At 36.0% G+C, this 16,073-nt stretch overlaps 3 protein-coding genes across 3 annotated transcripts; 1 reads left to right on the top strand and 2 right to left on the bottom strand.

The window, feature by feature from the left end:
• The first annotated feature begins 315 nt into the window (after positions 1 to 315).
• On the top strand, positions 316 to 1,837 carry LOC110714785 (protein MIZU-KUSSEI 1-like). The gene has a single exon (XM_021893334.1). The coding sequence runs from the start codon at positions 893 to 895 to the stop codon at positions 1,697 to 1,699; it is 807 nt and encodes a 268-aa protein (XP_021749026.1). The 5' UTR covers positions 316 to 892; the 3' UTR covers positions 1,700 to 1,837.
• Positions 1,838 to 8,449: 6,612 nt separating this feature from the next.
• LOC110714819 (uncharacterized mitochondrial protein AtMg00810-like) lies at positions 8,450 to 9,682 on the bottom strand. The gene has a single exon (XM_021893370.1). The coding sequence runs from the start codon at positions 9,680 to 9,682 to the stop codon at positions 8,450 to 8,452; it is 1,233 nt and encodes a 410-aa protein (XP_021749062.1).
• A 1,639-nt stretch (positions 9,683 to 11,321) lies between these two features.
• LOC110714946 lies at positions 11,322 to 12,415 on the bottom strand. Its single transcript, XM_021893497.1, has one exon. The coding sequence runs from the start codon at positions 12,346 to 12,348 to the stop codon at positions 11,695 to 11,697; it is 654 nt and encodes a 217-aa protein (XP_021749189.1). The 5' UTR covers positions 12,349 to 12,415; the 3' UTR covers positions 11,322 to 11,694.
• Positions 12,416 to 16,073: the final 3,658 nt, after the last annotated feature.

Raw genomic sequence — 16,073 nt, 5'->3', positions numbered from 1 at the left:
CTTGACTCTTGAGTGTTTACATGTGCTTCTTAGGGCTTGTTTTTGTAGACTAAAATAATGAGCTAAATTGAACTGAATTGAGCTTAACTTAACTGAGCTGAAATAAAATGAATATTTTATAAGAGAAGGAAATTAGGAGCTGAACTGAACTGAAAATAAACGTATGAGAACAGACCCTTACTGCCATAAGATTGTATTGCTACTCCCTTTTTTTTTTATTAAAGTGTTCTATTTTAATTAAACATGTTTGTAGATTGATATATATAAAATTTTGATCAATAACATCCTTTTAAGTAAAGATTGATGTATGTAAAATTTGATCAATAATACCCTTATAAGTAAAAAAATTATAATAATAGAATATGAGACGGCCTAGTCTCACTCTTTCAAAAGAAAAATAGTTATTAAATATTAATGTATTTAATAATTACCCACAAAACTTATATGCATATACTGATCGATCGATAAGGAGGGTGTTAATGGTGCTCAAATATTTTATAATTTTCATTCACTTTCTTTCTTAACACATACTCTATGTGGTAGTGGAACTGTGGACTATGTCTCTATTATTATTTTTTTAAAAAAAAGGAAATAAAGAAAGAAAACACTGTATGGCCAACTTTCTAGTTTTAGCATGTATGAACTCTAATACAAGAGGAGGGTCCTCTCATTAAATAATAATAATAAAAAAAAAATTAAAAAAAAAATTCAATTATATGTCCTTGGCACATACCTCTCCCTTCTCCTACAAACAAAGTTATAAATCATAATTGATCCACAATCTTAGAACTTCATTTTTATCACTAACAATTAAATAAACTCCCTATATATCCTTATTATTATTGCTAATATTCCTCCCTTCATCATTAAAAAAATCCAAAAATATAATAAAATGCCATCCATTTATTCAATTCCATTAAAAAAACTCCAAAATCCATCTTCCTTAATTTCACTCCTACGTAACACAAACCCTAATTATGAAACTTCATCCAAAAAATCAACCTCTAAAAAACCCTCCTCCTCTAAAGGCGGTCTTTTAAAGATGTTCAAGTTGTTCCCCCTCCTTACATCCGGGTGTAAGGTGGTGGCACTACTCGCGAAGTCCCACCACCTTCGCCGTCCCATGATATCCGATCATGCAACCATCATCACCCTCTTTGGCACGAGGCGAGGTCGTATAACCCTAGCCATCCAAGAAAACCCTCATAGCATACCTTTCTTTATGATTGAGCTACCTATCCTTAGTTCAACTTTTTACAAAGAAATGTCATGTGACATTTTAAGGGTTGCCCTAGAAAGTGAGACTAAAACACACAAAAAAAAGGTTATGGAAGAATTTGTTTGGGCTATTTATTGTAATGGTAGGAAAGTAGGGTACTCCATTAGAAGGACTCAATTGTCCGACGATGAAGTCCATGTTATGCAAATGCTTCACGGTGTGTCTATGGGTGCCGGAGTTTTACCTCCTTCACCTAATGATCAGCAACAACGTCGTAGTCGTGATCATCGTAACGATGGTGGTGGTGGTGATGGTGATGAGAAGATTGAGAAAGATGATGGTGATCAATTTACTTATTTGAGAGCAAGATTTGATAGAGTTGTAGGGTCTAAGGATTCTGAGGCATTGTATATGATTAATCCTGATTATTCTGAAGGGCCTGAGTTGAGTATTTTCTTTGTAAGAGGTTCATTTAAGTAGATTTTTTGTGTTAATTTTTGTACTTAATTAATTATATCAATTCAAATCATATAAATGTAATATCTTTGTCAAGATAAGTTCGTTGATAAAAAGAAAGGTGCAAATCTACATGTACAATAATATTGCTATAAAAAAATGCAAGGATATTTTTTTGTATTTATTTATTTGTTTGTTTTATGTCCACCAAAAAAACATATTGTAAATTAGGACGCAAATTAAACATGTGAAATTGGATGAAGGTCTAATCGCTTATTATGGAGTATTTAAGTCCCCAATAACAAATCTAGTAAACAATTTGTCCTAACTTAGGATCGATGTAGTTGGCAAAACCTTAAGTTCCAACTTCCAAGCCATGTTTTGTTTATTGTACTAGTCATAATTATTGAGTACAAATGCACGAAGTATGTATTTCTTGTCTAAAAAAGGGTAGATAATTATACTACGTATTTAATAGCCGACACATCAAACTCGTATATTATTCGTATATACATCTACTATCGAAGACTTTGTGTCAATTTTTGTCAATTATATACAGAGAATCGTGTGACCAAATGATCAAATGCTGTAGAATTTGTTAGGACCAAATTTAAGATTGACAATTATGAGCTAATGACATGATATAATTAAATGAGTCATGAAATGCAAATTAAGATAGCAATAACCAAGCAATTGGATTATGTATGTATGTTTGTGCTGAAAATAATTGATGGAAAAAATTCGATACTAATTATGTCTTAACTAAAGGGTGTAGTGTGTATATGTACTCAATAATTGGTTTAGGTGTGGTTTGAGTCAGCTCATCACAAGAAAAAAGTTAAGTGAGCCAGAAAATTTGGAAAGAGGCCAAATCAATATACCTTTCTCTATCAATGAGGGCTGGCTTTTAGAAGGTATGACATGTTTATTACTGTTGATTAGGGCAAGATTGATGATTTACCTAATCAAAAGACAAAATGATGGATTTTGTTAGGTTTTTTTTTTTTTTTTAAATAAATTATTTAAAAGAAATTATGTAATTTATTTTTTATTTTTAAATGTAGATTATGTATTCCGGCTAGAATGTTTATTTTGAAAACAACGACCCATTTTTATTTTTAAATGTAGATTATGTATTCCTTTTTCTTTATTCAATGGGTCGTTGTTTTCAAAGAAAAATAAAAAGGATTAGATTCACGTAATGAAGATGTAAGATATGTGTTTGGAATGATTAAAACTAAAAAATAAACATATAAAAAACTTTGATTTGTAAACCTAAACCTTAAATCATAAAGTAGTTAAGGTTATCATAATAAACTCAAGGCGGAGATAGCATATACCAAGCCTTCAACCTGCGCCAAATAAAAGAAAAGTACTTATTCTTAAACAAAATCAAACAAATGCATGCATGGTATTAAGAGTCAAGTTTAACACTCATATAATCGCAATTTCATTCTTAGTTCCAAACTCATACCATCTTATCTTATAGATCAGTACAAGCGAATTAATTTCAAACTGCTTTTCAAGAATAGTGAAGATCAAACATGGGGCCTTACTTAGAATAAGTGGTAATGTCAAGATAAGATTATATGAACAAGCATAAATATATAATAAAGGTATACATATGAAGTGGGAAAGGAGGAAATAATGAAATTGAAAGGTCGTTAAAAAAAGATGGGATTAAAAGTGAACTGTTAATGTTGGGGAATTGCATGTGCTTCTCTGATCATCACATTACATATCAACATCTATCTCTTTGCTTTTTTTTTTTTTTTACACTTTACAATCCCATCATCTCTAAACCAAAACAAGAAAATGTATGTTACTTCTTTGCATTCAGACTTGAGAGTAGGGGCGTCAATTCGGTTAAACAGTTCAGGTTTGGGTTGGGTTTATCAGTTTTGGGTTATAATAGGTCGGTTTATAACGGATTGAAATAATAAACGGGTCGGTTTGGGTCGGTTTTGAAAATTATCAGGTTAGATCGGTTTGGTTTTTTTAATTGCAGTTTCTATTCGGATCGGGTCCTTATCGGGTCGGGTTCTAGTCGTTTTGGGTCATAATCAATTTGGGTTGAACCGAGTCGGTTTGAAAACGAGTTTAGCCCGTTTAATGTGGGTTTCAGTTAAAAACAGTTCGGGTCTTAATCAGGACGGGTCGTAATTGGTTCGGGTCATAATCAGTTTGGGTTTAACTGGGTCGGTTTGAAAATGGATTTCGGTTCAAAACAGATCGGGTGAAATCGGGTCCAAACATTATTGTTTCAGGTTATAATCGGTTTAGATTGAACTTGGTTGGTTTGAAAACGAGTTAACCCAATTTGAAGCGGGTTTCTAATCAAATCATATCGGGTTAAAATTGAGTCGGATGATTATCGAGTCGAATTAGTCAGATAACGGGTAGGAACGAGTCATGTTATAATCAAGTCAAGTCATAAATAAGTTGAGTTTATCGAGTAGTGGGTTGAAAAAGATTAGATCATAAACATATTGGATAACAGGTTGTAAATGACTCAGTCATAACGGGTTACGGGTTTAAACGGTTTGTTCACAACGGGTTACGGGTCGTAAACGGTTGGGTCACAACGAGTTACGGATTATAACTGGTTCGGTCACAACATGTTACGGGTTGGAACGATTTAGGTTTATTGGATTTTTATCGGGTTTTAACGGTTTTCGGTTTAAAACGGGTTGGGTTACTATTGGGTTTAAATGTAATCGGTTTGGGTTGCTTTCAGTTTCGGGTTGTAACAGTTTGGCTTGATAACGGGTCGGGTTAGTAACGGTTTGCACAAATTCGGTCAGTTCAATATTGGGTTTGAAAAAATTAGGTCAGGTCAGTATTCGGTTTCCAAAAAACGGGTTTTAAACAGTTCAGTTCCTTTTCGGATCTGAGTAGAACATAATAATTTAGTTTCTCGTAGAAAAAAAAATGAAAATAGATTTGATGTTTGGAGTTGAAGGGTTTTCATTTGGAAAATTGGAAACTAATAATCCCACATTTGCCTTTTTTACTCAAAATAATCTCACATTTGCCTTTTTTACTCAAAATAATCCCACATTTTCGAAATCCCAAAATAATCCCATTCGAAATCCCAAAACAATCCTACCTTATACCCTCATCTTCTTAAAACAAGCCTTTTACCAATTCGTAAAATTGGTAACTTGTTTTAAAAATGCCTTATACTCTCACTCCAAAAAACGCCTCTCCTGCGCCGGTTCATTTTGATTTGGTTTATTGTTGAGAGATTGGGAGGTGGATTAGGGAATGGGAGGGTCCACGACTAGGATGGTTGATGAGCGACGACCCGGTGAGATTAAGCTGGGCGGTGGAGGTGCTGATGGGGGAAGGGCTGGTGTTTAGGCTTATCTTTTTTAATCAAAAAAAAAAAAATTATTTTTTTAAACTTTTTCCTTTATTTTTCTAGACCAATAGAAATGCGACATATGTAATTAAATTTTTTTTGTAAAAAAAATTAACCTATTTATTAGGTTACTAGTTATTAGGGACTACTAGTGGCAAACTGACCCCAAAGTTACGTTATTAAAAAATCAACCTTAGTTGGGATTATTAGAATTAAATCGCTTATACTTAGGATTATTAAATGTTTTTTTTTAATATTAGGCCAATCATGGGCTGACATGTAGCATTTAAAAAATAATAATGTACCCTTTGTTTTTGGGACTAATGGAGGCCAAGTCAGGACATAGTTAGGATTATTAAAAAATAAATCTTAGTTGGGATTATTTGAAATAAATCGGCAATAATTGAGATTATTAATGTGTATTTTTCCTATTTTTAAAGGAAAATTTGCCAAGAATAATATCACCTTTCAGCCATCTTCCAAAAATGAAACCACCTTTCGTTTATTTCAAAATAATACCACCTTTCACATGGTTCTTCTATAAATGGAACGTGACCTGTTGGTAACTTGTTAATTAGGTTACCAGTGACATGTGTCACAATTTCATTGGCTAATTTATTTTTTTAATAATTTTGATTTTAAAATATGTAAAAAAAAAAAAAACCTTGATTTTTTTTTAAAAAAATGGTTTCCCTACAGAGCCACATCCTCCTTTCATCGGAAACCACCATCCCTTACTTTCGGGCCCTCTTATCTCCCATTTTCCAGCTCCTTCTCCCCTTTCCTTCCCCATTTCCGGATCCCTCATCTTGATAACAACCTCCCGAAACCCTTATCTACTGAAAACTACTAAACCACCTCCCCGAAAGGCCGAAACTAACCTTAACCTATCGAAACTTATGGTTGTGTGAAGAGGAAGGGGGAGGGGGACTGAAAGCGGAAAGCGAAAAGGGAGGATGGGATAAAATCGGAAAAGTAAAAGGAAGGGAGGCTTGAAATTAGAGAAGGGAATGGGAGGGTGGCTGAAATCTTAAAAGGGGAAAGGGAATCGGAAAAGGGGAAAGGAGGGGTCGGAAACGAAAAGGGAAAAGGTAAAGGTGGCCAAAATCGAAAAAAGAAATAAGAGAGGGGGCTGAGAACGGAAAGGGGTAGGGGATGGGGTGGTTTTCTGTGGGCAGTGGTATGTTGGTGGTGGTTCGGTGGCCGACAGGGGTTGGGTAGGGAGAATTTTTTTTTTTTTCAGTTTTCTTTTTTTTTAATATGTATATTTTATAATTTTAATTTAAAATCATTATTGTTAAAGACAAATGTTTTTAAAAAACCTTGGTCAATCAAAATATGACACGTGTCAATTGCTACTTGTAAAACAGGTCACCGGTTTTTTGTTCCATTTATAGCAGATAGGCATTAAAGGTGGTATTATTTTGAAATAAACAAAAGGTGGTTTCATTTTTGGAAGATCTGGTATTATTCTTGACAAATTTTCCATTTTAAAATGTAGTTTCAAAAATTTTTAAACTTATATAATTCAAAAGGGATATTATTTATGTTGATTGATATTAATAATGTTTCAATATTGTATAATACTTTTACTTTTTAATTCATATTTAGTCTGTAAGTCTACATACATCATCCGTTCATTTACAATGCAAAATGGTGGTAATTACACTTCTTAATTCACAATTTAAGTCTTTTGTTTAAGAAATTTAATAATTATATAATTTAAACCACTGATTTTTATTTTGTAAGAAAATTAACTTTTCAGAGTGGGAAGGGAAAATGAAGAAAAGGGAAATTATATATATATATATATATATATATATATATATATATATATATATATATATATATATAAAGGACAATTATATGTATTAACAATGTGCAATATAACAGATAGTTAATTTTACGTAATTTGTTAATTTTAATAATTTAAATATAATTTGTTTCACGTTATTTGAACCCAATTATAAAAATAAAAAATTTAGTTTTGTCAAGTGTCAGTTTTATCATTATTTTTTGCAATGAAATAATTTCAACAATTGTTTTAATAAGAGAAGAAAATGGTAGAAAAAAGTGAGCATTTTATATTGTAAATATAGTAAAAGAGAGTTTCTAAATTTTAAGATGGTAGAAAAGCCATATTCCTGATTATTGATTTTTGTATGTATATTAATTTTTCTCTCTTTCTTAAACAGGATGAGTTTTGTATGTATATTAATTTTTTTTCTCTCTTTCTTTAACTGGATGATGTCGGCATTACGTACAATGACCCGATTCTTTGAGTTCGTGCAGATTCAAGTTAAGGGTCATTTGTTTATGAAGGCATAACAATCATCCAACAACATCAAAACAAAGCCCATAAGAGGTGTTATGTGGGAGAAGTATATATCAAATGACGTTGATTTGATTTTACCTTCTTAGGACGACTTCACTTATTTTGGATGCTTATTTATATATAAAAATGGGGAAGAAGGTTAGGGTTGAGTAGCTTAGGTAAGTGGCTGCATTGGCCGAGTTCACTTACAACACCTCTTACCATGAATCAACCGGGTTAACGACCCCATTCAAGGTGGTGTATGGTAGAGATCCCCCAAAGCTGCTGAAGGTAGGGCGAGGCCAAACTTATACTAATAAAATTACTGCAACTCTTCAATATCTGTAACAAATTGCTCAAAGTCGTCTTTGTCTACATTGATGTGTCGATTTAACATCTAATGCAACTTATACTAATCCATTGCTGCAAAATACGATCTCATGGACCCAACAATGGTGCACGCTGGCTAATCAAAGCCAATACAATTACATTATTAAAGGCAATGAGCCAATAATCCATCCATCTTGTCAAAAATAGTCCTACGGATTAATGGTTTTCATTAAATATTAATTCAAGTTGAGCACTTGAATATTACATGGAAATAATCAAATTAACAGATTAATGTACATGGGGTAGGTGGATGGTAATGGATGTATTGAAGGAAACTATTTCCGTGGCTTTTCCATTCCATGATCCTATCAATACATACAATATACTAGCCTTATCTCAAGGCACTAATCTAGCTACAATATAGGAAACAGCTATATACGAAGCACAATAATAGGAACTAGAATATACAAAGTCAATGATATATTATTCTAATATATCTTAACACACCCCCTTAGTCAAAGCGGGAGGAGGACGGACGCTTAGACTATCTCGAAAATCTTCAAATAATACCCGTGGTAGTCCTTTCGTGAAGATGTCCGCAATTTGGTGCCTAGATGGAACAAGGTGGACTCGGACCTCACCTCTAGCCACTTTCTCACGAACGAAAAGAATGTCCATCTCAATATGTTTGGTACGCTGATGATGTACCGGATTACCCGAAAGGTAAATAGCACTCACATTATCACAGTATACCAAGGTTGCCTTCTTAATCAGACAATGTAACTCCAAAAGTAATTAAGTTTCTAAGCCAACACGACTCGGAAACTACATTAGCAATACCCCTGTACTCTGCCTCAGCACTAGACTTAGATAGAGTAGCATGTCGTTTCGAGGACCAAGAAATCAAATTATCACCCAAATACACACAATGTCCGGATGTGGAGCGTCTCGTATCCGGACACCCGGCCCAATCTGCATCTGTATATGAGACAAGAGAAGAAATAGAAGATGGATACAGATGCAAACCATGATCAATAGTGCCCTGTACATAACGAATAACCCGTTTGAGAGCAGGCATATGCTTCTCCTTCGGATCATGCATATGTAAGCAAACCAGTTGGACCGCATATGATATATCCGGTCTAGTAAATGTGAGGTATTGCAAGGCCCCTGCAAGATTACGATACAATGTAGGGTCGGCACAAGGAGAACCTGTAGAACTGTCCTTCGGTTTCACCTCAACAGGTGTAGCCGAAGGTTTACACGAAGCCATCCCTGCTCGGTCAATAATTTCCTCTGCATATTTGCGTTGTGACAAAAATAATCCACCCTTATGTCTTGTCACTGCTATGGCAAGAAAATAATTAAGATGACCCAAGTCCTTCATAGCAAATTCCGAGCTAAGAAGAGACATAATAGAACGTCGCAGAGTATCAGAAGAAGCAGTAAGAATAATGTCATCAACATATAATAGCAAATAAGCCACATTCTTCCCCTGCCGATAAATAAATAGAGAATTGTCACTCTTACTATTAGTGAAACTAATAGAAGCAACAAAATCTGCAAACCTCTTATACCATGCCAGGGGTGCCTGCTTAAGACCATATAAAGACTTTCGTAACAAACATACATAATCAGGGTGAGTATGATCACGGAAACCAAGAGGTTGATGCATATATACTGTCTCATTAAGCTCACCATGTAAAAAGGCGTTCTTGACATCAAGCTGATGTATAGGCCAAGACTTGGATAAAGCAAGGCTAAGAACAGTCCGAATAGTAGCCGGTTTGACAACCGGACTAAAAGTCTCCCCACAATCAATGCCAACCTGTTGTGTTTTGCCATCACCTACAACACGGGCTTTATGCCTCTCAAAAGAATCGTCAGACTTCACCTTATGAGTAAAAATCCACATAGAACGAATAACATTAACATCAGGCGGACGGGGCACCAACTCCCACGTCTTATTTTTAATAAGAGCATTATATCCATCATCCATGGCCAGTTTCCAATTCGAGTCAGTAAGAACAGAAATGGGGTTACGGGGAAAAGGGATTTCGTAACATTAGTCGTCATAGCACTGAAATTTTTATATTTCGGGTTGGGCTTGACTATACCATTTTGACCACGAGTTACACTAGTAGAAGAGGAGGGTTGTGGATATGAGTTAGGTGGGAGAGGAGCCGTGGAGGTATTTGGGTCAACTGGTTGGGTAGGACTCAACTGGGCCGTGGCTGATTGAACAGGCCCACGGTCCGGCGGGGCCCTATTCTGCCCACCAGTGACTTGCGTGCTAGGAGAGAATGGGGAAGGACTTGGGAGCCGAACTGGGCTTAGAGGAAAGGAAAGAGAGGGGAGCCGAACTGGGCTTAGAGGAAAGGAAAGAGAGGGGAGCCGAACTGGGCTTGGAGGAGAGGAAGGAGAGGGAGGCCCAGTTCGTGTAAATGGAGTAGGAGAGGGGGCCGTAGAGGGCAACCCAGAAGATTGCAAATGATGAGCAACATATGGGGTGAGTCCATCACCCAAAAAGTCATAATCATGGGAAGAGGGAGTATACAAATTTGCAAAAGGAAAAATATTCTCATCAAACATAACATGCCGGCAAATAATTATTTTATTAGAAGATAAATCAAAGCATTTGTAACCCCTATGATTCGGCGGAAATCCCAAAAAAAACACGGTGTTGATCTAGGTTGAAGTTTGTTAATGGTGGTAGACGGAATCAAGGGATAACACAAACACCCAAAAACACGTAAGTGAGAGTAAGAAGGGTCCTTTTGGTATAGAACTTGGATTATATTCTAGAAATTTACTTGGTAGCATATTATGGAGATATGTTGCCATTTGCACAGCATGATGCCAAAATGACGGGGGTAAAGAAGCATGAGCAAGGAGAGTACGAATGATATTATTCAATGATCTAATTTTTCTCTCGGCCTTACCATTTTGTGAAGAGGTATGGGGACATGAAAGACGGAAAGACATGCCATTAGACTCACATAAAGCCCAGAAAGAACCATTATCATATTCCCGCCCATTATCACATTGAAAGGTTTTAATAGGTCGTTCGAATTGGGTACGAATAAATGCTTGGAAAACTAAAATTTTGTCAAACACATCCGACTTTTTAGCTAAGGGAAAGGTCCACAAAAATTTCGAATAATCATCCAATACAAGCATATAATAACGATGACCCAAAGAACTTAAAACAGAAGATGTCCATAAATCACTATGAATAATATCAAAAGGCATAAAAGTACTAGAATTCGATGAAATAAACGACATTTTAATGTGTTTACCAAGTACACAAGAATGACAAATACTAGCACTAGAATCACGAGTACATTCAATGCTTTTATTACTACGAAGAGCCTTTAAAATAGAAGGACCCGGGTGTCCCAATCGATCATGCCAAAGTGAGGAAGCTAAAGCTGTGAAGGTTGATGGAGTTGAATTTGCGAAAGTGGTAGTGAGGGGATAAAGATCTCCTTGGCTATCACATCTCATTATTGACATCCCCGTCCGATAATCCTTCACATAAAAACCATAAGGGTTAAACTCAACGGTCACACAGTTATCATTGGTAAATTTCCTAACACAAAACAAATTTTTAATTATTTTGGGAGCATGAATGACATTAGTAAGGGACAAAGGTGGGTTTGGGGAAGGCAATGTAGTATGACCACAACCATGAATTGGAATTGTATGACCACTACCAACAACAATACCATTATGATGATTGCTCAAATTAAAATAAGACGAGATATTACCATTGGAGGATGTCATGTGGGAGGTTGCATCGGTGTCCATGTACCACGAGGGATCGGGTTGGCTCAACGTCTTGGTGTGCATCGCCGATTCAAGATCCGTCTAGAAATATGGCATGGACTGCTGTTGCGGAGAAGCCATGTAGGCTTGTTGTGGGCGTGGGCCCAAAACCCCCTGCAGTTGTCTTATTGGGCCCTGCTGACGAGCCCAGCCTTGGGTGGGAAATGGGCAAGGAGGTGCAGCTTAAGGAGCCCAACCCCAAGGTTGGTACGGTTGATGCGCCTGCTGCCATGGTGGAGGGGCAGCCCAGGCCTGCTGCTGTTGTTGCGGACCACCGCGGCTGGGCTGCTGTCCACTGGAGCTCTGGCCGCCACCACTACCGCCGGTACTGGTACCTCGACCACCGCCACCGGATTGTTTGCGACCACCCGATTTTTTCTGATTTTTGTTCTTGCCCCGAGACATACCCGAATCCCCCCCGGAATTGGCAGCATCACGAGGAGCACTCACCATCATAGCAGAAGCCGACGTCGTTGCAGCTTTCTTCACCAAGCCTGCCTCCTCCAATGTGAGCATGGAACGGGCTTGGTAAAATTGAGGAAGAGGATTGCTTTGCCTTATCAAAGTTGCAACCCCATTGTACGGTTCGGTTAAACCGGAGACCAATTGAAGGACAAGGCTGTTGTTATCCACCGGTGCCACAACATTTTTCAATTGGCCGGAGAGACTCTTGAGTCGTTGACAATACACCGAGACGTTAGGGAAATCCTCCATATCAGTGTTAGAGAATTCATGTTCAAGAGTCACGGCACGGGAATTTTGATTGTCTTGGAATATGTTTTTGAGTGTATCCCAAGCCTCCATTGCCGTCGAATCAGGTTCCATAATTGTGTGCATAAGGTCCCTCAAAATTGTGGAATAAATCCACCCAAGAACGGTTGCATCCAATGTGTAGGGAATAATTTCAAGCCTTTAAAAATCCCACTAGCTCGAACCCCACTGTGATCATACACTAAAGTACGGTGGCGTCCAAAAGGGAAGAAGATAGAGCAAAAGAGTCGCCAACAAGTTTTTAAGGAACTTGTAAACCGTTCACGAGGTGAAGGTTACACCCCTTAACGATCCAAGAGATCGCCAACTCCATAAGGTCATGAACCAAATAAGGGTTCAGGGATGATGGTACAAATCCAACCTAAAAGAGATTGAACATGCCCTAATAATAGGCCTCTACTTTATTCTGATCGTATTCATGTGCGCTTTCTAATTAACATACAATCAATAGATTAACCCTAAACCTGTTTAATCTATGTTGGTTGAATTTAATGCACAAATAAACTATTATTGGTGATCACTTGAATTATAATCAAATTAGCCCTAACAAGATTATTAATATCTTATTAAGCGTGATTGCAAATACCAATTCCCTTTAACCTGCAATAAAAGGTGATCAAGCAATAACGATATAAAATAATATGCCTATTAAGCAACATAATAAATATCCAACAATCAATCATAATCGTAAATGTTAGAAAGAACATAGGAAGCATCATACTTTTAATCATGCTTGATATTAAAAATACCCTAGACATGATACCAGGAATAACATAATAACAATATAAACATGATGTCTACATCATAAAATCAATAAAGTACTTACTTAGATGCCTCGTAGCTCTTTCTAATTACAAAATACACACGTTAGTAACTTCAAGGAAAATAATAATCAAAACAATTAAATTAAATAATTGAAATAGAGATTTGAGACCAAACCCTCAGAAATTAAAACCTTTACGTCTAGGGCGAAGACAACTTCGAATATGGCTAGGTGTATCTAGATCTTGTGAATGCGGAATTTTGTATGAAAAAGCAAAATAGAAAAGAATACTAAAGAATCAATGTTATTGATGATTGATGAACGAAAGATGATGAATGAAGAGAATTGATGAGATTTGATGAAGAATTGATGAGAATAGTTGAAGATAGTTGGTGTATTCGTGTTGACAATCCGTCCATGAAAACGGAGTTTTGATACGATATTTATAGAGAAAATCAGCCAAAAAAAGATAATTTATCAAAACAAAGTCTGAAGACTACAGAACCACCTTGGCGCCAGCCCTGGCTTATTGGCGCCAGGACCAGTGGCTAGCGCCAGGCGTCAATGGCTGGCGTCTGGCGCCAATCCTGGTTCCAGGCGCCAAGGCCTGGGGTTGGACGCCAAACCGGCTTTTAACGCGTTTTCGAAATTCTGATAAAATTCCCGTACTGGAAGATAAAATAATATAATTTCAGTCGAAAATGCTATTTGATCTAATTAAAACTCTAAAGAATCCTAATTGAATTAAGAATGATAAGAACCTTCTAGAATGTTCTAGAAGACCAAAACCATTCCTAATTATATTAGGAATGATAAATCATATTAGGCCCTCCCCTAGATCATTGCGCCGTACTTAAAACTCAAACCGGGCCCAGTTTAGTAAATTGGCCATAAATTCCTCAATATTCATCGGAATTGGGCTTATAATATATCGTTAGAAAGGTCTTTGCAAGCCCTACCTAACTATACCACTATTGGACCCATATCATGGACCAACCAAACTGGATTGACTGTTTAAAATAAAGTTTTCAAAAACAGAGAGAAGAGAAAAGAAAAGAAAAAAAACTCTCCGCAACACTATACCTTTCCACACCTTCGTTTCATTCGATTATGATTCAGCGTGAAAGTCACTCATCACTGAGTTTTGTTTTGGGGAGACACAAATGGGTGTCTACACAATGTCGAAACTCCTTTTCCTCATCGGTCGAAGGGGCAGCCACCTTCTTTTTCGGAGCAATAATATGGTCTATAACCTTGTGAGATCGAGCATTAATTTTGAAAAGTTCTGCCCAAGCAGAGTATTCGACATTCTCCATTTCAAGCGTAATAGGAATGTTGCTTTTGATATTTGACACTGTAAAGGCCGGATGAAAAGTGTGTTTGGCTTCGGCCATGGTTGCAGTGCAAAAAGGATAAGAGAAGAAGAAGAGAAGGGAGAAGAGAAAGAATGGCGGAACAGGACAGTAGGATGCAGCGGAAGAAACCCTATACTGTTGATACCATGAAGGAAACTAATTCCGTGGCTTTTCCATTCCATGATCCTATCAATATATACAATATACTAGCCTTATCTCAAGGCACTAATCTAGCTACAATATAGGAAACAGCTATATACGAAGCACAATAATAGGAACTAGAATATACAAAGTCAATGATATATTATTCTAATATATCTTAACATGTATTATTGATTGTTTGTGGGAGATAGAACCAATTAAGAATTTATACATGTGGGATTAGTGAAATATTAAATTAATAGTGCTCGACCATTTCCAAACTAGAATTGGAAGTGTATGTTGTACTTGTAATTAATAAGGGATGAAAGAGGTAGGTGTTGTAAGTATTTATAAACAAAGGAGTAATATGAAGTATATATCATGTATATGTGATCATTGGGTGGTTCGGGCCGGGCCTAAGCCTAAAAATCCAAACCATCAAATCGGGTCAGGCTAAGGTTCAGGCCGAATATGCTTGTCCAAATCCATAAATTTTGACCGAGCCTAACATGCACGGCTTATCGAGCCAGACCAAAAAAAAATGTGTAGAATGCTTCGGGCTGAATTATTTTAAGTCCATGGCTCGTGAATTCGAGCTAGCCGTCAGGCCGGGCCCATCTTGAACAGATTTAATATAGAGTGGTACTTTTAATTACTTACTGGGGATTTGACATACGCGATGTGGCTAGTAGCGTGAAAAGAATTTTCATAATTGTCCTTAATATCGATCCTATGCCTATTTGCATGGTATTTTATTACAATTATTTGGATATAGGCGATAAATATGTTTTTTTTTTTTTTTTTTTTTTTTTGTGTAATTGTGCAATTTTGAAACTTTTATAGAGTTAATTTACATTTATTGAGGATCAACAAATTAAAAAAAAAATGTTTTAGAAATATAATTGTTTGATATATTTAAAGAAGTTATTAGGAAGAATCAACTAAACAAGGCATTGCACAGAAATGGAGAGTAAAAGACATATGGAGTAGTTTTGAATATAATTGAAATGAACACAACTTTTTATTTAAGAATAATCACTCAAATTAGCCTAAATTGAGCATTTAATTTTTTTGTAAGCATAATAGGAAAACATAAAAGAGCTTCTCAAGCTTTTAAATGGGGGCAAATATGTAAAGAAATATTTTTAGGGGTACATATATCCGCACGCACACTATTTATAAGAGTTATCTCAAACTTTTTTCTATCGGTAGGGAAGTAATAAGAAAAAAAAAAGTAAAGAGTTCTTGAAATTTTTAAATGAAGACAAATATGTAATCAAATATTTTTTTAGGGTATATATATTCCCATACTATTCATCAAAGCACTCTCAAACATTTCAAAAGGAAGTTATTCTTAAATAATAAATAAAGATCATATGACTAAACCCACATAATTTTTTAATCCAAAATCTATAATTATAATTAAGAGAATTTGATCATGTGACCTTAAATTTTCAGGACTGCACAAACATAGATATTAAATACATTGCTGCCAATCTGCAATGTTCATTTTCCTTTCGCCCTTTCCTTCT

The sequence above is a fragment of the Chenopodium quinoa genome, unplaced genomic scaffold, assembly GCF_001683475.1.
Source record: "Chenopodium quinoa cultivar QQ74 unplaced genomic scaffold, ASM168347v1, whole genome shotgun sequence".
NCBI lineage: Eukaryota > Viridiplantae > Streptophyta > Magnoliopsida > Caryophyllales > Amaranthaceae > Chenopodium > Chenopodium quinoa.
The sequence above is the reverse complement of the archived record's forward strand: the minus strand, read 5'-3'. Positions and strand labels throughout refer to the sequence as shown.